At 32.6% G+C, this 21,687-nt stretch overlaps 1 protein-coding gene across 1 annotated transcript; it reads right to left on the minus strand.

The window, feature by feature from the left end:
• Positions 1–8,970: 8,970 nt before the first annotated feature.
• LOC129218572 (frizzled-4-like) lies at positions 8,971–11,019 on the minus strand. The gene has a single exon (XM_054852882.1). It carries the CDS (start codon positions 10,888–10,890, stop codon positions 9,214–9,216), a length of 1,677 nt encoding a protein of 558 aa, XP_054708857.1. The 5' UTR covers positions 10,891–11,019; the 3' UTR covers positions 8,971–9,213.
• Positions 11,020–21,687: the final 10,668 nt, after the last annotated feature.

Below are 21,687 nucleotides of genomic sequence, written 5' to 3' on the forward strand. Positions count from 1 at the left end.
AACTGTAGCCTGCATAAAGGAGTCGAAACACAAAGTAGCAATCCCACTGCATTTATTTTATTACGTTTGTATGTTATGAGTACATGTAATGCGTAATACTAATATAAATTTGATATTCTTTCGGACAGCCCAAACTTGCCCGAAGTTCGAATAGTTTATAGCCGAACGCTCTACTGAAAAAAACTTATCAATTTAACCGAACAACTAAGTCCAGTGCTTTTAAGCTTTATTAAAATATGAACACACGCACAGGCTTTTTTTTTTTGCTGAAAGCGACGTAAAAAATGGAAAACTGCATTATAACTTTGCTTTTAAAAAATGCATAAGAACTACAGGCAGCATCAAGGTTTTGAAACAGCTAGGGGCGTTTTCGAAAACTTGATTTTTCGACATTAAGTCTATTTTTCTTTATTAGCCAGCCTGATAAGTTTTAAAATGAGAAGGGAATAATATATAAGATAAGATATTGAAGAAACATTTTTTTATTCTTGAAAATTTTTACAATTTCTTACCGCAGGCTGCTTGAACCGTTATGACTTATATGGCAGCACGTGTTCATCATTTAACAGAACGGTTAAAATACAAAATAAATTGAACTATGCTCTTTTTTTAAGCGTAGCTTTTCGAATGTAGTAAAAATGTGATAAGCTATTTGTTTTTTTTTTGCAAAAAGTAGAAAAAATATATATTTTACCCTTCAAATTGAGGTAGTAATTTTTTTATTTGTACAAAGAGTCAAAAACTCATTAGACGAATATATATTTCAATATACGATTTATTATTTTTTTTCTGAACAAAAAACAATTCTATTGTAGTCTGAAATCTTAAACCAGTTACTTATATTTTCGTTTACATTATGCTTTAATTTTCTTACCAGAGCCAAAGCTTAAAAAGAAAAAAAAAAAAAAAAACGTACAATTCCGAAGTAATTTAGCCCAACGTCACTTCAAGTTTTCATATCAGCAAGGAGCGTTTCCTTCTCATTTATTCTTTTCCTCCATAGTTGTTATTCACTTAATTAAGTGTTCATGTAATGCGCGATATTTCTCTTAATTTTTTGTTGCAGATTGTCCGGACGTGGGCCCGAACACGGATTCTCCTGGTTACGAAGAGAACGCTCTGCCGATCAAGCTATTCAGCTCTGTCGGTCATAGCGCAAATTAAAGTTATAAGTTTAACCGAAAACCTCATTCTGGTTCTTTAAAACAGGTTTTTCGGCTGAAAAAAAAACAATTTTTAGACCGTGGGTCTATTTTTCGTCAGTAGCCAGCACCATAAGCTTTAAAATAAGGCGTAAATCAAAGAAATCGATCAAGAATTGAGGAAAATCTGGCGTAGAAACCAAAAACAGGCTACAGAAATAATATATAAGGATGTTTTCATTCTCTTGTAAACAGTGTAGCTAGATTGTATGAAATAAAAAAAAAACTATCTCTTGTAATTAGGAACATAGTGCTTCAGTATTATCTAAATGACGATATTTCTTTAAATATTTGCATTAGCGAAACGCTTTAAATTAGTTAAATGTGTATTAATTTCTTTAACAAATAGATTCATATATGTATTTAAAAGTGTCTTCATTTTTGTCGTTTTACGATCCTCAATTTTACCAAAAGCAAAAAAAAAAAAAAAAAAAAAGACTTAATAAAATAAATAATTTTGTATTTTTACACCATATTAAAGTATTTGACTTAAAATTTATATGATACTTTGATTTATAATTTATATTATACATGAAATATTATTTATCTCAGCAGAGCTTCATTAGTACGATTTATTTTAGTTGCAATGTACCTGCCCTTAAGGGAAAGAAGCTGCAATATAACAAACAAGAATTATTTCTCAATTATTTTTGTATATATATGAAATACACAAGCAATGAATAGCAATGAGAAAAAGAAAATTAAAAGTAGCGATTATTAGAATAAAGTTGAAAGGTTGAATTCGGAGCTCATCAGCCGTGGAAGATTCGATAAATATGGTCAAAAGACCAAAAGATATTAAACTCTTTACTAAATAGAGAGTGTTTAAGCTCTAATATATGCATTACATTGGGCCAAACGCACCATATGCTAAACTATATGCAATAAAAAAGAGCTTAAACCTAAAATTAAAAGTAGGGGTTTTTTACCTCGGCTAAATTAAACATTTTATGGGTGCACCATCATTCTTATGGTGGGGGGGGGGGGATTCTCGTATATATGAAATGGAATAATCATGTAATAGAGTTCAATGTTTTAATAAATAAAATATATATTGCATTTTGCGCACACTGTAAAAATAAAATCAGTAAGCTATTTTGAATAAGTATTTATATTTGTGATGAGCTGGAAAAGGGCAAGAACAGAAGAATCAACCCGAATGGTTCCAACAGGAGGACTTGGTGTCATATTTAAATTCACCAATTTCTCTGTTGTACTTTTCGGTACACTTTGTTCGTCAGAGAAATAGACTTGACGCGAAGGGAAGGTAAGTTCTGTCAAATTTTATCCGAAAATAAAAGCTATCAAGTTTGATACAAGATATGTTTTTAAGTTCTGCATTAAAAATACAATATGTTGATGGTTTTGTCTTGAAAATATTGAGAGAAAAACTGAAGTTTAAGATTGTTTAACAAACAATCCCCACTTTTCAGAAGGTACCCCCCCCCCCAATTCCCCGACGAATTTGTGATTAGGAATGAAACTACTAGATTATTTCATAATTTTTCAAAAATTTATAACTGTGCATATGTTATGCTGTTAACCATGCTATTTGTCATTAGAAATTCAAAAAAAAAAAAAAAAAAAGAAAGAAAATCCACGAATGATTCCAAAATTGCTTGTATTATTGCTCCTAGATATGAAAGAATTGAAACTGATATGGTATGCAATAGTATAATAAAGAATTATATTTTAGAAAAAATCACGGAAAAAGGATTCCGAAATTCTCGGAAACGTTTTTGAAAATTGTTTGGAGAATTCCGAAATACTCGGAAACGTTTTCGAAACTTTCATGAACCACAGCTGCACAGAATACTCAGAAACATTTCTGGAAATTACGGAAAGAGGATTCCGAAATACTCAGAAACGTTTCTGAAAATTACAGAAAGAGTATTCCAAAATACTCAGAAACATTGAAAGAGGATTCCGAAATACTCAGACACGTTTCTGGACATTACAGAAAGATAATTCCGAAATACTCAGAAACGTTTTTGAAACTTTCATGAACCACAGCTGCACGATATACTCAGAAACGTTTCCGGATTTTTTTTACAGTGCACTTGATACGGTAACTGACTGACATTCTGTTTAAATTTAAAATGGCTGCAATGTATTAAACTTAATACTCATGAAAACAGAATTATTTTATTTTTAGCCCTTTAAGTGGTATCAAACAACCCAACTCTCTTAATTTTTAAGAATGATAACATATTTTATTGATTTTATTCATTATTCATTCTTACATAATATAGTAATGCTTGAGCCTAAATTTCAAAAATAATTGCCTAATATTGGAAAAATACATCAATTCAAAACAAAAGAGGAAAGTATTTTTCCGTCAGTACCGCCAAATGACAAATTTACAATATCACAACTTTCATAAGGAGGAATAAAATTCAGAAATATGGGAAGTGACTGCTAGTAAAGAACATTTCTGTGGAGTTTCTTGTGATCTACAATATTTTGTAGCAAGAGTGATAGATGGTAACAGGGGAAAGGCTAAAGTGAAATTGTTGATAAAAGGACTTGTTCAATCATATGAGGGGCGAAGATGATGTAGAGGAAATAGAAATAGTATACTTTTTATAGCAATGTAATTTTACTGTGATCTAATTTTATACATTGAAGAAAAAGAAAAGATTTTCAAATCCTCTAGCAATTAAAAAAAATATGAGGGAAAAGAGGTTATCGGTAGAAAAAAAAGTCTTATTTTAATAGTTTTTCTTTTGCGTAGAGTTTTATTTACAAGTTTTAAGGCTGTTAGACATTCGGTCAAACACATCTATAGATGCTACAAAAAATACTATCGAAGGAAGTGCTGCAGAGTTGCAATCGCCTACAGTTTTTGTCATTTCATATACTACAGCTAGGGTACACTGAGAATGTAAACTACTTGAACAAAATACTAGGTAGCACAAAATTGTTATTTTTATGTTAAAAAATAAATCTTTATATACGTTTTGTATCGCCCTTGCTTTTAAACGTCATAATTAGCATATGAAAACTATATTTTGTAGTAATTTTCTATATGGTCTACTATTTTGGGGGTCCTCATAGGCAGAGGGTCCCCTGATCTAGCCCTAAAAGCAAAGAAAGCTCTGCTTTTGTGTACACTTATTTGTATGTTTACTTCGTACTTCTGAATTGTTTATGTTAGGATAAATAATACATTTACAAATGTCAGTCAGTTAGCTCACGAAGCTATTCTAATTACTCTAATTTTGTTATTTTCGTAATAATTTAGAAATCAAATGCCGTATGCCGAAAGGTTATTCATTTTTCTTTGATCCCAATAGAAATTTAGGAACAATTCCTTTTGCTTTCAAAGGAGAATATTTCATTGAATCTGTATTAATTTTTTTCTGCAGGTTGCATTCATGTCAGTCAGTTACCATGCTTTTCACATTTTTTTTTTAAATCATTTAAAATGCATTTTAAAAATTCAATTACACCATTCGATTCAGTTTGAAGAAATCAATAAACTAGAGAATTTTTTTTTAATTTTTTTAATAGATATTTTGTGTTGCATGTTTGTAATATCAGTCAGTTGCCAATCTGTCAGTGAATTACCAATTTGTCGTAAATACTGCAAATCTTTGTTTTAGTAATACACTGGTCGCCGAGTATATGAATCCCATTTGTTTCTAAACAGTTTTGATTCCATAAAGCGACTGATTTAATAAAGCGGCTAGTTCAATAAAGCTGAATTTTATTCTGATTTCGGAACTTTGATTCATTAAATCGGTTGATTCAATTTTTCACTGATTCAGTTAACCGGAGTCCACTGTATCAAATTTAACAACTGTATTTTCATTGCTTGAATTTTATGTTAACTTTTTAGTTTGTTTTGCTTCTTAATTTTAAACATTTGCATTAGTATAGTTAAAAAATTTCAGAAATGTCAGTCAGTTACCAAGCAGTCCTACTTACTGTAATTCTTTATTGTAGAAATATTTTCCAAATCAAATGCCATAGGCCGAAAGTTTATTCATTGTTCTTTGATCCTGATTTGAATTTAATAAAAATTCCTTTTACTTTCAGAAAAATCTCTTATTGAATCAGTATTACTTTTCACATAGGTTGCATTCATGTCAGTCAGTTACCAAGCTTTTAACATTTTTTCTAAAATCACCCAATATGTGTTTTGGAAATTCAATTATACCATAAAATTTCTTTTATTAGTCAATATTTTGTGGTTTATGTTTCAAAATACTTATCGTTTTGCTCTGTGAATGTCAGTCAGTTACCCGTGGAATTGCCCTGTATATTTAATAATAAAATTGGTAATTGAAATATTTATTTACACAGTGTATTATTTATATCATTACTATTCTTTAATTAACAAAATTCAATGCAACTTGATTTAATTGGGTTCTTGCCGTTTTTTTAATTTATGCCATGGTTTTTTTTTTTTTACTGTCTTGGCAGAAATACCTTTTTGCGAGCAAAATTGTCATCCCTAAAAATGACTAGCGACAAAAACTGAAAGAAAAAATGGAAGGGGGAGCCCTATCTTTAAGGGTAAGTGAAAAGGGAAAACAATGGTCATATTCGGATTTAGGGGGCTCATTTAGCACAGGATTCTGCAAGAATGATGTCAGAAGCAATTTGAGAGGGTTTTGTTTGCCACTTACTGTAATCATCACTGGGAATATAGTGATTTCTTTTTTCTCATAATGTCATAATCTTTGTTATAATTTGGTCATTGACATTGTTTCAAGCATTGTTTCAAGCATTAGCTAATACAGAAAAGAACCAAATTCACTATCTGACTAATTCAAAACAGAATTCCATTTTCCAACCTAATTCATGACCAGACAATTAAAGCCAGGCTTGGCATGTTTTTTCCATGAGTGGGAAAATTTATGAAAAAAACTGGTTTTTTACCACCTGGCAAAAATAGAGTTTCTGCTGTCATCTTTACTTTAGCAAGTTAATGAAAACATTTAATAAGCTTTGATAAAACTTAATGTGGTATTATTTGTTTGTTTGTTTAAAATAAGTGCATCATTTAATTTTCTTAAGAGCTAAGCAGTTCGAAAATTTTTGTTTTTAAAATCATTAAAAAAAAAAAGAAGAAGAAGAAGAAAGGTCATAATATTTTTCAATATTATTAGATACATTATGCCAAAATCAAATAGCTAAATAATCAAAATGGAACTAGAAAGAAAAAAAATCAAATTTTAAATAAATTTACTAATCTGAAAAATATAATTTCTTAAAAATTTTAAAGTATCAATGCAAGTGAACTTGTAAACTTTTTTACTATGTTGCAATACGTCGTAGCAGAAGATTTAAAATCATTAGTATTAACATAACTACATTTTTTCAAAAATTTATAATTTAGTTTTATTAATAATAAAAGCAACTTTATTTGTAATTGGTTTGTTATTTTTTTCCCCATTTGTGCCGTGTTTTTTTTTTTTTTCCCCTTTTTGGCAAGGTTTTTTTCCATTGTCCCGGAAAAATACGCTTTTGTAGGCAAAACTACCAACTCTGATTCAGCTAAAAAAATACAAACAATAAGCCAGAGGAGAAGATTATTCAAAATATATATTTTTTGCGTTGTATGTTTTAAATGTACTTATTATTTTGCTTTGTGAATGTCAGACAGTAACCCGTAGAATTGCCCAGTCATAATTTTTCGCAGCGATATTTTCAAATATTTTCTTTTTTTTTTTTTTTTTCAATTGAAGATAAAAATGTGTTAGTGGTCTTGAAGAAGCTACTGTGGTTATTTATATTTTAACTATTTTCAAACTTCAAGTATTGCTAAAACTTTCTAATAATGCTTCAAATGTCCCCCCTTCCTAAACTGAAACAAAAAAATCTTTAAATGCACTTTTTACCAGCTCCTTTTGACAGATCTATAATGTCTAAGATTTACTGAAATTGTGAAAGATTATTAATAAATTTATTTTGTTTAAGTTGCACAAAAAAAAAAAAAAAATCAAAATATAATTTTTTTATGTCTCTTATATTCATTTATTTATTTTTTAACCCTTTAAATATATTTCAAAAGGTTTTTTCTTTTTTTTTCACCAATAAGTTTAAATTCTCAGCCCCTTTTCCATGAAAGAGAGTCTTTTTAGTTCATTCAATTGTTGAAGATCCTGAAAGCAATTCGTTCAAGGACCCTCCTTTCCCTGTACATTGCGTATGCCCTAGAAGAAGAAGAAGATATTGCTCTCACCCTTCTTATTTCCTTTCTTTTTCTTCCCCACAATTTTCTCATCCGGATTATTCCGAATTTTTAAAAGCTGCTACTGATTGCTTTTCAGATCTCCTTTGAAGAAAAAAAAAAATCTTCGCTACTTCCACCGAATGTTTTCTTCATCTCACAACATACTGTATCTATTTTTCAAAAAAAAAAAAAAAAAACTTTTTAATTTTAATTTATCTACTACTTTTTTAATACATCTACACCTTTCTGCATCTTTCTTCTATGTGTCATAAAAGCTATTACGGTACTTTTGTGAACATGAATTGATGGGTTTGTTTTTATGCATTGTTTTTATACTTTTAAAGGTAACGTTTATGATGATGAAGTAATTTTATAAAATAATAGTAATGACGACGATAATGAGGGACAAATGGAAATTGAAATTGAACAAATAAATAACCATATTTTAGGCGTTAAGATGACTTTTGAATTTAAGAAAAGGAGATGAAAGGTTTCTTTAATTACACGAAAATGTGCAAATTTGAAAATATAAACGTGCATATTTTTTCTAGTTTCATAAAAATAATAAAAGTAAGCCATTTTGCCACAAAAAAAGAAAAAAAAAAAGAGAAATCGATGAACGTAGTACACGTATGCATAGAAACATTTATTTCGTTACCTCAATTTGTCGACTGTAATGCTAAAAATGCTTTACAGAAAAATTTGACTATCACTTTGAAAGTAATATTTTCAGCAACTAAACTCAATTTTCTTAGTAACTTTATTCACTTATGATTCAGTAGTCACTCTTTATAAATAACAGAACTTTAGAACTTTTAATAATTCTTCATTAAAGTGTTTTTTTTTCTTTTTCGAATGACCACATTTGAATTACGCTGCTAGGCTAATGAAGCATTTCATACTTTTCCACATGTTTTGTGCACACGGCTGCTTATAAAATCGATTCAGTGACTGAAATAAATATTTAAAAATTTTGCATTGGAAAAAAATGAAAAATTAATGGGCAAATGCTGCCGTGGACCAACTGCAAATTTTTCATTTTTCATGTTTTTGCATTTTTGTCATTTATTGTGCGTTAGCTTTATTGTACGAGCTTGCTTATTTAGTTTTCGTTGGAAAAAAAAAAAAGAAAAAAAATCTTATTCCAATATTTCCCTTTTGTTGATATTCAAATATCTCGAAACTCATTTCTGCCGATACGGCCACTTTTCTGCCTATGGCAGAATATTATTTAATACACAAATAAATAAAAATACGCATTTGACCTTCTCAACCATCAGCTGTAATAATTTTTCCTATAAATTCAAAGGATAATATGAATGCCTCCTGAAAATATTAAATGTTTTTTTAAATCATCAGTTACTAAGACTCGTGTTTTTTAACTTCGATTTTTCTATTGGAATAAACCTTATGATTTCAGTGCTTAATCTAAATTTCCTACTTTTCTCAAAATCATGAAAGAACTATAAAGAATTAATGATTATTTTCCTCAGGATCTGAAAGAAATGTCTGAAATTTGTAGTAAGAGAGGGGGAAAGAGAGCTAATACTACTAAACTAAGTTGCCAATATAATGTATAAAAAGTACAAATTTATATACAATAAGCTCTATAATACAGCTTTGCAGACCACAACAAAGATTCAAGTGATAGGGTATGTAAATAGTTCAAATGTATAGTAGAAATGTCAATAGTGAAACATATAGTAGCAATGTCAATAGTTCAAATAGCCAAGGAAATGAGAATCACAAAAAACTAAAGCAAATAAATTAAGGATGAATCATTGAGAAATCACTCAAAGTTATTAGTGAAACCGTTAATTCTTTTTCTCATACAATTGTCATTTTTTGGTTTTGATGCTCGTTGAGAAGCATAATGCGATTTTCCGAGCCACATGTTGGTAAATCTTTGCGTCGCACACAAAATGTAGAGAGATTGCTCCGTATTAAATGCGGAGCGCGAGAAGACCACAGCCACACACTGGTAGTAAAGCCAACGATAAGAGACATGAAAATCTTCAGGATAAAAATTTCCACATTCGGTCGCAATTCTGAATCATTAGCTAACCATTGCTCTCGGCAACTGTATTCATAAACAGTTGCAGCAATGATACAAGTGGCAGGCACAGCGTACAAGACAGTAAAGATTCCGGTACGCACCATTAGCAGTTCATGTCTCTCGTCGGTCAGAGACAGCTTGGATCTCAACACATTATTCTTGTAAACGGTAATCAGGCCCGCGAAGAGGAAAATGATACCCAGGATCCAGTAGACGATTGAGGGAACGAGCACAAACTGCAGCAAGAGCTCAGGATCTTGGTTTCCAACATAGCACATTCCAGTGAGTTCGTCGGCATCGACACCACGTAACACTAAAATTGCGATGGTTTTGAGTGCAGGTAAGCTCCAAGCGATGAGATGATAGTATGTTCCGTAGCTCTCCACTTTCTCGATGGTCCATCTCAATCCAGCTGTCAGAAACCAGGTCAGTGACAGGATGACCCACCACAAGTTGCTCGCCATGTGGAAGAAGTAGAGAAGAGTGAAACCTATATTACAGTTGATGTTATCGAGTCCGCGTTGAACGAGGAGAGGCTCTTTGTAGTGACTGTCGGAATAACAGGAGGTATCATTCCGTCCTCCTATTAAGGGGATGGAAAAAGAAACACTGAAGAGGAAGCTGCACCAGCCTAACATAGCGATGGCCTTTTCGGGATATCTGAACTGCGCACTGTTAGTGAAGAAGCCTATAATTGTAAATAGGCATGACAGGAAGCAAAAGAAGGACCAGAAGGCCAACCAAACTGCAGCAAAATCCTTGTTTTCCTTCGAATATAAAATATCGGCGTCACAGGCAGGGGCACATCGTCCGGTCTTGTTTACATAGATGTAATGTTCGTGTTGACGCAGATGCTTGCATTGCTGCCGGCTAATCTCTCGACTGTTGGGAACATCGAAATGGCCATTGTGGGTGACGAAACCAACTCCTGGACCCAATACTCTTACTCTATGGGTGATAGTTCGGGGGCGACTTCTTTCACGGAATGGATTAGTTTTCTTCTCTTCATGCTCTGGTCCGTCCATACACATATGCTTCAGATTATTCTCTGGCGGAAACTGGCTACAGTTCAACGCTGATGGCCATGGGAATCCAAACTCTTGAAGCACGGGTTCGCATAGTCCTTGGACAGCTTCGCATAGGGGCCTGCAGGGTCCTATAGGCTGGGGGACCTTTTCAGTGCACATTGGCGCATAAACAGAGCACAGAAAAAAACCCAGGCGAGATGAACAGCCATACTTCAGGAGCGGTGAAAAAGTCTTTATCTGGAATTCGGCATCTCTCTGCATGTCATGTCCCACAAAGTTGGGCATTCCGGTAACGTTATATCCTATATTTTTGCATTGCTCGATGGTAATAGGCTCACATGTTCTTGTGACTAATACGTCAGTTGAACAATGCACCAAGAAAATTTGAAATAAAATGCAGGCTAGTATTTTACATATCATTTTGATTGCACTCCACAAATGTCTGCTACCCGAAAAGTGAGGAGAGCGCCTGCTCTCCAAGGAGTCTGGATCGCAACTGTCACTATCTTCGCGGGAGATCGTCTTTTATTTGGCGCGAGTTTGCGTGCATTCCGCGCGGAGCCCGTACAAATCGACAACAAACATTTATCTTCCTGAGCAAACATTCATGGCACTCGTTGAGCTACTGCTCTCCCACTAGGGTTACCATTGCGACGACTCTCGCCAATCGCGCCAAACTACTTGCTCCGTTCCTCCTCTTCTCAAGTCATCCGTGGAAGACGGGATGGGATCATGGGATACCCATCTTGATTCCCGCTCTTCGCGAGAGATGCTGTCAACATTTTTTCCTCTAAATGCGAATCGAGGCGGTTTCTATTTGAAGTATTATAGTTAAAACTAGCTTCTTACTTTAAATATTCAAAGTGAAAGAAACGTTTTGTCAAAATTTATGCTTAGTTCAATTTTATAGAAACTCATAAATTCATACAGCTTAAAAAATACACTTCGTTCGAACACTTCTTCAAGCATTTAGATTTATTTTTTGCTCACGTGCGTTATTTAAAAATTTTTTTTCTCGTGAGTTGAAATTATTAATTTGTACTACTTGTACAAATAATCTGTTTTCAATAAAAATGACTGACGAGCATTATTTACTGCCACTCTTATGTCACAATCTGTTCTTGACCAAGTCACTTCAGAAGATAAATTTTAAATAGTAATACATATTATAAAAATATATTTGGAGTAAAAATGCAGAAAAATATGTTTTGTAAAAATCAGTTGGATGACGAAATTTCTCCCTATTTTAATATCGAACAGACATTTCTGTTTATTTACACAAGCACTACCTCAACAAATTTGATTGTTTTTCTTCTCTTTCTTTTTTCTTCCGTCTGTGCATTTTTTCCTGTATCATTGACGAAAACGCAATAGTCAATTAATAAACAAATAAGAATAAATAGATGAGTGAATAAATACTGAAATTCATCTAGTTCTAATGAAAAGTTATTGCGACGCGTTCTTAATGCATGTTAGTTTCTTAAAACAGTAAATTTGATTAAATTGTTCCTTTTCCTTTTAAATATTTAGATAATAAATTACTTTAGAATCATGTTTTTTTCAATTAAGCTCAAAATAAAAACATCATTGGATAGCGAACACATATTTTAGTTGGATTGCCCTTTTAAACTACGGAATGCCATTCTTCTGCTTCTCTCCCCCCCCCCCCCCCCAAAGCTAAATCTAGAGCTAGTCATTACCTTTCTATAAAAATCGTTTCAGTAGTTTCAGTACTTTTCCCTTTCTCACCTAAGCATGCAGCATTTGTATAAGATGAGACTTGCCAAATTTGACCAATGTGTAGTATTCTAAATTTTCAATGTCATATGTCGATCAGTAACAAAATGGGCCAGTTATGCGTTCCCTTGACACAATTCTAAATGTTAAAAGCGGCCTCTCCACAAAAATTTCAAGCCTAAGTGTTAGTCTTTTTACAAAATTTCATTCGTAAAAACAGCACTTTCTAACTTTTTAAATCAATAAACTAGCCTGAAATTTGAATTTAAAATAAATAAATGAATGAATGAAAATCCAGCTTTCAATTCATTCCCCCTTGTGCCAAAATGATTTTTCCAAAATGAAAACCTTTTCTTTTTTTACAAAATTCAACTTGAAAAAGTTAAAAAGAAAAAAAAAATCCATAAAAAGTGCTTTATTGAAACATTTTTTTCATGAAACATTCTTTTTATTAAGATTCATTTCAATTAAAAAAAAAAGTATTCAATAAAATACCGTTATAACGAGTTCCAGAGGGTGAAAAAATCTTATTAGCGAAAAAAATAATACATTTTTTTAAAAAGGTATTTCACAAATTTGAACAGTATGCGGATTAATGCAGTATTATGTACGAGAGTTCAATCGTTTTAACATAATGAATAAGTAAATAGTGAATAAGTAAAGAATTTTTTGGGAGGTCACTCTGATCTCCCAAAATTTTTTCCTAATTTGACAAATTTTGTCTGTCGAATCGGCAAATTTGAGGTCATAGCTGTAATATTGCAATTTTTAATTGCCAGAATATCAATTTCATTAATGTAGGGGAATGTGGGGCAAAGTGAAATGGTTAAGATCCCCCCCCCCCCTTTTTTTTCAATATGAACAAATCGGAACTTTGTTTCGAAATTTACGGTTCATAAAGAAAGAACAATATACTTTTTCATAATACTTGCACTGAAACATTACTTTTATTTCTGGCAGTATAACTTTGTATCTCAGAAAAAGGACAGAAATTTTCCCCTTTTTTTTCATTCAGCAAAGTGAAAAATGATTTTTTTTTCAAATGAAATATTTTTTATTTGGTTAACAAAGATGTTTTTAATCAAATAAATAAGTAAATAAAAGAATGAATAAATAAATAAAATGAAAATGAAAAAGTATACAAAAAAATTAATTAATATACTAAAAAAAAAAAAAAAAAATGAGGGAACGAAATAGTGAATGAATAAGAAAATAAATGCATGAATTAATAAATAAGGGAATTATTAAATGAAGGAATAAAACTTTGAGAAATTTCACTTTGCTCCGCCCCTCCCCCCTCAGGAATAAATAAACACTGCACCAAATATTAGTAAATCTCAATTAATATTTAAAACGTTAACAAGAACTTTATCATTTAATAATAACAAAAATAATATTTGACTTATAACAAAATATAACAAAATGAAAATCAATTTTTGAAAATTGCTTTTGTTATTATATTCTTTGATTTTCAGAGGTAGCTTTTCCTTGAATGGAATAGACGAAACGTGTTACTACATAGTTAAAATATTACCAGATTGGTCCCGCTGAAAGAGGAGTAAATATTTCACCATTTCACCTTGTCCCGCTATTTCACTTTACCCTACATTCCTCTATTTATGGGTGCATACCCGTATTTCATCATTATGCAAATTGAGAATTTCCGCCCTCTCAAAAATTTAAGTTCGGTACCCGGATTGTTCACCCGCAAAGCTTTTAAAAAAAAGTTTAAAGTTCATTGTATTTCTCAATGAGTCTCCACTTCAGGAATGTCGTGAGTGCAACAATGCGTGTGATTAAATTTTAAAATGGCCTATCTCATTTCCTTCCAACATTTAGGTTCTGTTTACAATTGTAATGCAAGATTTGTTCCTGCACCGTGTGCGTGTCGAGAGGCACCAGAGAATTGTTTGTTCATCGTTCAAAGGAAGGCAATTATTTTGCTCTTACCTTGTTTTCAAGATTCTGTTTATAAGGAAAAGACATTAAACTTGAGGTTTTTGTCATCGATGCATAATCAGTGACCGGAAAAGAGTAAGTGGGATGACTAATGGGCCAATTTAATGAAATATTTCGAGTTTCGTGGTTTCACATCGATGGTGAAGGCTCTTGACCTCCAATGTCAAAATTAGCAAACTTACAGGGGAGCATTAAAACTGTTTTATATTTTCGTTTATAACTGCCACAACGCATTATCTGCCTGTTTTTTTATAGGAAGAAATTATTAGTACGTTGGAAAACTGATGTAAAATTGTAATAACATCGCGTTTGTAAAAAAAAAAAAAAAAGAAGAAAGAAAAATGGAAAAACGACATTGAAGGTTGGGTACAAATGCCTTGAAACGACTAATTAAAAGCTTTTTCAAAATCAGAATAATGAATCTGAAATGTAAAATTCAGTGAAATTAACTTAGTTATAATATTCAAACAATTTCTATTATTTTTCCTTTCGTTGTAGACGATCAAAATTTATTCAACTTCAACATGTAATTTCTCATTCATAAATAGTTTCCGATTTTTATTACGTAAAGATTTATAAATAAATACAATAGCAAAAACATATCAAAAATATTTTTTTTTTAGATAATGTTCAAAAAATTCTTTAAAAACTTATTTGTAGTACACATTTTGAACTATTTATCGAAGAGATTGTACAAAGCAATACAACGTTGCTCATTTCAAAGAAGCAAATTCTTAATGTATAATTTAGTAATGAAGGTAGATGTACTTTTTCGTGCATTTGGAAATTTTCTAGGGCTTTTACACAGTTTTTTAAGTCTGCAGTTATGAAAATTAGCGCTGAACAGGACGACGCTTTTTTCTTCTCACTATAGGTCATCTTATAATACAATAATTTTTTTTACGGTGGGACAGAGAAGGTATTAGTAGTTACAGCTGTTGCTAAAAATTTTTGGCAAAAATTGCAATAAAGTACCTTAGACTATTCTGCCGTATGCAGGTAAACGGCAGTATCTGCAGAAATGAGTTTTCGAGATATTTGAAGAAACGCGTTTTGGATTTAATACTATCAATAGGAAAATGTTGGAATTAGACGTCTTTTTCGCGCCTTTTTTTTCAGCAGAAACCAAATAGGCGAGCTTGTACAATAAAGATAACGTACAATAGATGACAGAAATGCAAAAAAATGAAAAATGAAAAAAATTGCAGTTACTGCCCTTTACCTGCACACGGCAGAATTTGCTTTGCTACATCTGTCGATCCATCCATGGACCCCAAAAGCAACAAACTGTGGTATCAATGTACGGTTTGCGCCTATAATACTTCACATGTTCAAGAGTTTTTTTTTAAGACATCGTAAGAAAATAAATAAATAAAATAAAGTAATTATAAGTAATTTACATTAACGGCTGTATCATCACGGTAAAAAAAAAAACAAATTCTGGCTGTGACAATACAGTCTTGCCAAATTTTTTCTTCTTTTTTTTCACGATGTCATAAAAAATTCTTGATTATGAACCGCATATTGATACGACGAAATGTTGCTTTTTTTATGAATTTTTAAAATGTGTCAAGGATTTTTCGGACTCCCTATATCTACAAATCGTTGAAAACTACGTATTTAAAGCTAAAACTCAAAAATTTCTCGGAGGAGGGTCCTCTGCTTCCCCCTGCCCCGTAGCAACATCGTTGAAGATCGTATTAAATGTTGGCTTCAATTTTGAAAAAAATCCGAGGAAAAACCCTCTCCCTAACGTAGTAAGGGAGCCCCATTGCTAGATTTAAGTAGTTGCAAACTGTGAAAATGTTTCACCATTTCACTTTGCTATTTTCCTTTGCCTCATAATCTCCTGATCTGGGCCCGATTAAGACGTCGAGGGGCCCTAGGCCAAACCCTTTTTCAGGGGCCCTTGTAATCAAACATTACCGTTTTTTCGTTAGATAAAGCAGTTTTAGCCATTTGGGGGCCCCTAAAGAGCGGGGGGCCTTAGGCCAAGGCCTAGTTGGCCTATTCAGTAATCAGGCCCTGCTCCTGATGCCATTTAAAAAATATTGCACATGGTTGCTTCAAACTAAAGATTCTGGGAGATTGAACCCCCACGAGTATCCCCTCTGGTAGCACCCTTGCTTTAAAAGGGGGTTTTAAAATACATGAGAGCATAAGCGATCCCCAAAACAGTTTGATAAAAGGAAAAGCTTTAAGTTAAAAAACTATTTTGTAAATATTTTTCTTCCGTCGGAAAATGTCAAATGCGAAAAGAAATATTAAAATACAGCGTGTTTGTATATAAAATTCTGCATTAATAAAGAAAATGTTACACACAAAAAAAAAAAAAATAATAATAATAATGTTCATACATATTTCTTTTTTATTTTGATGTTTATCTCAAAAACGTTTTTTACCCTATTAGGCAATATTAGCTAAAGACATAGGTGGGGTTAACATCGGAAACTAAAAATGGCGTCCATGAAGGAAAAAACTCTCAAGGGTGTCGAGAAGGAAGGTTAGAGAGTCACTCCCCCTCCCCCAGAAGCTTTGGTATTTAACGCATATTATGAGAGTTTATATAAATACAGATTCTGTATGCGCTAGTGCCTGGTTCGAAGTTGAAAATCGTCTGAATCTTCTCAGAATTACGAAAAGTGTTATAAACCAGGGTTGCGGAGTCGGAGGGAAAATGACAGACTCCGATCTTGGAATTTTAAAACCTTCGACTCCCGACTCAGTAGCAGGGTTGAGGAGTCAGAGGGAAAATGACAGGTTCCGACTTCGGAAATCTTAGAACCTTCGACTCCTTTACCCCGAAATCTGTCTGACTTCGACTCTGATTCCGACTCCGCAGGCTCTAGCAGAGTTGGACTTGGAAGGAAAATAACCAATTACGACTCTTGGAACTTTAAACCTTCAACTCCAGACTCCGACTCCTTTACTCGAAAATTCGTCCGACTCCGACTCCGCAGCCCTGCTCCGCAGCTTTGGAGTTAACGTTGTGAAAAAGAAAAAAAAAATGAGATAAGGATCAAAATTAAAAAAGAGGTTTAAATCTTAAGTAGATTTTTTAAAATTGAATTTTCTTTATCTTTTCAAGACTTTATAAACAACCTGTATATCAGACGGAATGCGTCTTTTCTTCTTCAGTAGTCTCCCGAAACAATCAATTCAACGAAGCACAATACTTCCTACAGTCACCAATCTAACTTAGTTCTTTTGATTTTGCTATTGAGAATAATACACGTTTTACCTACACGTTTTACCGTTTATTACCCCGTCCTACCTCTCACAAATCGACCACCAGAGTATTCATTTCCATTATGGGTGAGATGCAAGTGATATTTAACAGAGGTCAGGGGTGCTCGCAGGGGGGGGGGGGGGTTATGGCGCAAGATGCGCCATCAAAAATTTTTTTGAGGGGGGATTTAAATTTTGTTTTAAATTTATTTATTTAAATTTATTTATCGGTTTATTTTTAAGTCAAATTATTTTTATTGTATTTTATTCTGTTTATATTTTATTTCATTTATTTATTTAGTTGGCGTGTGTTATTGGTGTAGCACAGAACTTTTCTAATAAAATATTAATAATAAGTAAAAATAAATAAATAAATAAAAATATTTTTTTAAAAACAAACAAACAAAAACTATTTTTTTAAAATATATTAATAAAAAACATTTTTAAGAATAAAAATAAAAAAGAGAGCTAAAAATAAAAAGAAAAAGAGGGTTGAGAAAAACTTTGGGGGGGGGGGGAATTTGCGCCATTGAACTTGGGAGGGATGGGCATCCCTGACATAGGTCAATGTACCATATTGAGATACAAGAATTTTGTCGTCCAAAAATGCATCCGGCTCAAAAATAGCTATCTCCGAAGTAATTTGCCTCGCTAAACACGAAAATCACCATACAAAGTAGAGATTAGCTCTAGTTTTCAAGGTACAGAGCCAACTAGGATAGTGAATTCTTACTAATGCTGTTTTTTCCTGGCAGATAGAAACACCCCCAATGGGATTGACTGTCTTCTAAACTTCGACCCCAGGTTGAGATAGAAAATCTCACTGCATGAAAACCGAAATGGACTTCAAGAAATTGAACTTCTGGAAAGAGAAATGCCCTAAATCAGCCTCTAGTAGATCTAGATCCACTCATTTCTTCCTCCACCTATGCTCGCTCTGCTGGAAATAGTGAAGAACTTTGTCAAAGCTGTAAACTAAGACAATTTTCCAATACCTTAGAGGGAAATTTCCAAGATGTATTGAAGCTAAGGTTAAGGAGAGAACTTTTAACGGCCCTTCAAATACGCGCAATAGTGAAAATCACTGTTTTTGAAAAAAAAAAAAAAAAAAAATGCGAGGGGAGATAAAAACAATCAAGAAGCCTATAAGGGTGTTTTACTAGTATTTCTAAGCAGCAGAGAAGACGAGAACTAAAAACTTTTCCTACGGAAGTACTGTGACCATTGATGAATGATGTGTTTCTGAAACTCTATTTTGTTCACTTTTTCCAGGATATTTTGTTTAAAAACTAAAGCTGTGAGCATGAGGAAAGGTTTCAAAAAGATATCTTTGCAATGGAACGCAGATATTAGGGTCATTGGGCTGAGTTAATGTTCACCAAATGCTGTTGAACTATTACAAGAGATGGTCCTTCTTTGACGCACAAAAAGCAATCGTAAATGAAGCGTTTACAGTAATAAGCCAAAAGCAACCACTGCTTTCCGAAAAATAACCATTGTTTGATAAAACAGGACCTATTTAATAACATTTATTGCGGAGGATTTTTTTTTTTCCTTTTTAACATTACTTTTAAATCAATGTGTAGTTGCTGTGTCTTTCTCCAGTAGGCTTTTATATATCTTGAAAACAAGAACTAATAAAAAAAAATAAATAAAAATAACCACTACCATGATTATTTTTCTCGACCCAAAATTAGTAGGAAGACTATTTAAAATCAGAATGCAGACAAAAAGTTCATTTTTGTTGACTAATAATATTTTTTCACTAGTAAAGAATATATACTCATTAAGAAATGTGCTCCAAAATGTTTTTTAAAATTATTACGTATTTGCCTAACTATTTCTCCCTGCTAATTCTGTGTCTCAAATTCTAGTTTTAGACTTAAAAAATAATTACGAAAATCGAGCCGTTGAGTGCAAAAATGGTTAGGTCAATAAAATAAGATTTTGAGTCATTGAATGGTTTAGTAGCCATTTTTGTACAAAACACTGCTATTACGTTTCACGATTGCTGTCTATCGGCAAATGGTTGAACTTGCACTCGCACTTTCGCATTGAGGAAAATGAGATTAAAACTAATTTCTGATGGTGTAAATACAAATAATAAATTGGCACACTACTTTTGTTTTTAACGGCTCATTTACTTCCCAATAAAGCAGCGGTTCCCAAACTTTTTCCTCTTGCTAACCCCTTGCGAACTCCGAAAGAACTTGGCTAACCCCTTGGGTATTAGGTAATAAGTAACAAGCAAAAAAAAAAAAAAACCGCGCGCGCACACACACACACACATAGAAAATAAAAATTGGGAGATTTTTTTTAGTTTGACACTGCTCCATATTTTATAACAAGGAAAACATAATTGCAAAACATAGAAATGCAAATATTACTACGAACTAAAATGATAGCTAAAAAATGAATGCAAAACAAATTCACCAAAAAAATCAACTTTGCTTCAATAAAATTTTGAAAATGGGATATTTGTGGAACAAAGAGGGTCCAAAGAGTTTGGCTGAAATTTTTTTGACACAAGGGTACGTTTATCTCTATCACTAAATCAGAAGTCAATTAAAGAGTGATCTTTAAAATTCCTTTCAGGGAACTGTTTCAGATTACCTAAATGAGCTTTTTTCTTCCAATAATATGAGAAAGATCTCGAGGTTTAAGTCTTCTTGAATAGGACTACGAGCCTAGCTGTTTGATACGGATATACTGCGCACATTAATCGTTTAATTGCTGAAGAATTTTCTTGTAATTATACTATAAGTGCGGAGTAAAATGCGTATATTGAAAAATAATAGAAGCATTTATTTTTCAATATACGTATTAACTCTAATTTTTACACAAAAGGTAATTTTTAACAAAGTAAATATTTTTAAGCTCATTTACTACAAGAGAAATTTTCTACACAAATTTAATAAATTACTTATTTATATAGCGCAAATTAAGTTGCATGGTTAAATTCGGTTGATTTTTTTTTTTTTTACTGCGCGTCACTGCCTAACTTTCACCCACGAAAATTTTCTAAAGTAATTAATTTTTCGTACTTCCCGTGAAATTTTTGGATTGCTAGCCATTCTTTATCTTTTTCGACAATAAAGCTCGAAGTAACTTTTAGTCGATGTATATGAAGATTATAGCAACAAACAACAGCGTGATCTCACTTTTATGCATTTTTCACTCACACACAAGACACACAAGAGAAGAGCGATCGCTCTTCGTCGAACTCAAATGGCAAAGAAACTAAACATCAAAATATTTGAGACGCTCGCATATGCCCCATGTAATGTTTTCATAAAGTAACGTTTTCATGATAAGAGTATCGAATGTGCGAGAGACAAATGAATAAAATAAGAGCAAAATTTGTTTGAAACCGCTTGAACATAAAACTTCATCAAAAACAGGCAAGTTAAAAATCCGCTACTGCAATTTTTTTTTCGCGAACCCCCAGGGGTTCGCGAACCAGCAGTTGGGAACCGCTGCAATAAAGGATAACTTGAAAAATGAAGTGACTTTTTTGTCATTCACAATCCTGGCAGCCGAGACCTCTCGCCGGTGGGTCTCTCGTCACTTTGATCACGAGATCCCCTCCACCCCACCAAAAATTATAAAATTTATACAACTCCGATTCCGAGCCTGCAGGTCCCACAAGGGCCGGACCCCTAGTATTCGACTCAGCTGACATGGCCTCTCATCGGCCCTGTTGGCAATTGCGTTTTTCTTTTCCGGTTCTTTCTAGTGACTTTTTAAATTAAACATTGGTTATAGTATAGCTTGACCACGAAAAGAAAGCGGATGACCTTGAAGCAAAAACATCATTTGTATCATTTGTAATAGGTTGTTTGATATTATTTTGGAATAGATAGGATTGGCGAGACCATGTCTCTTACTATTTGGTGCTTTCTGGCAGATTCTACCTATTACAAATGATACAAATGATGTTTCGCTTCAAGGTCATACGCCTTCTCTTCGTGGTCAAGCTTTAGTGGAATGTGGGACATAGGTGAAATAGTTTAGATGACTTATCATTTTTAAAAAATTCGGAAAGTTGCTTTTCAATTTACAACAAATAAAGAAAGAGCAATGTATTTTGTAATAAAACATGCTTTGAAGTATCACTTTTCCTTTTTCGCTGTAAATTTGTACCTTCGAAAAAATAAGTGGTATGTTTCACTTTGCTCTATGTATGTTTCAAAGAGAAAATAGTAATAAAAACAGATTGTAACGAACTATATTTTCAATTTGATTATTAGAAACCTTTTTCAACAAATGAATGAATAAATCAACGAATGAATG

Source organism: Uloborus diversus, chromosome 3 (assembly GCF_026930045.1).
Source record: "Uloborus diversus isolate 005 chromosome 3, Udiv.v.3.1, whole genome shotgun sequence".
Classification (NCBI taxonomy): Eukaryota; Metazoa; Arthropoda; class Arachnida; order Araneae; family Uloboridae; genus Uloborus; species Uloborus diversus.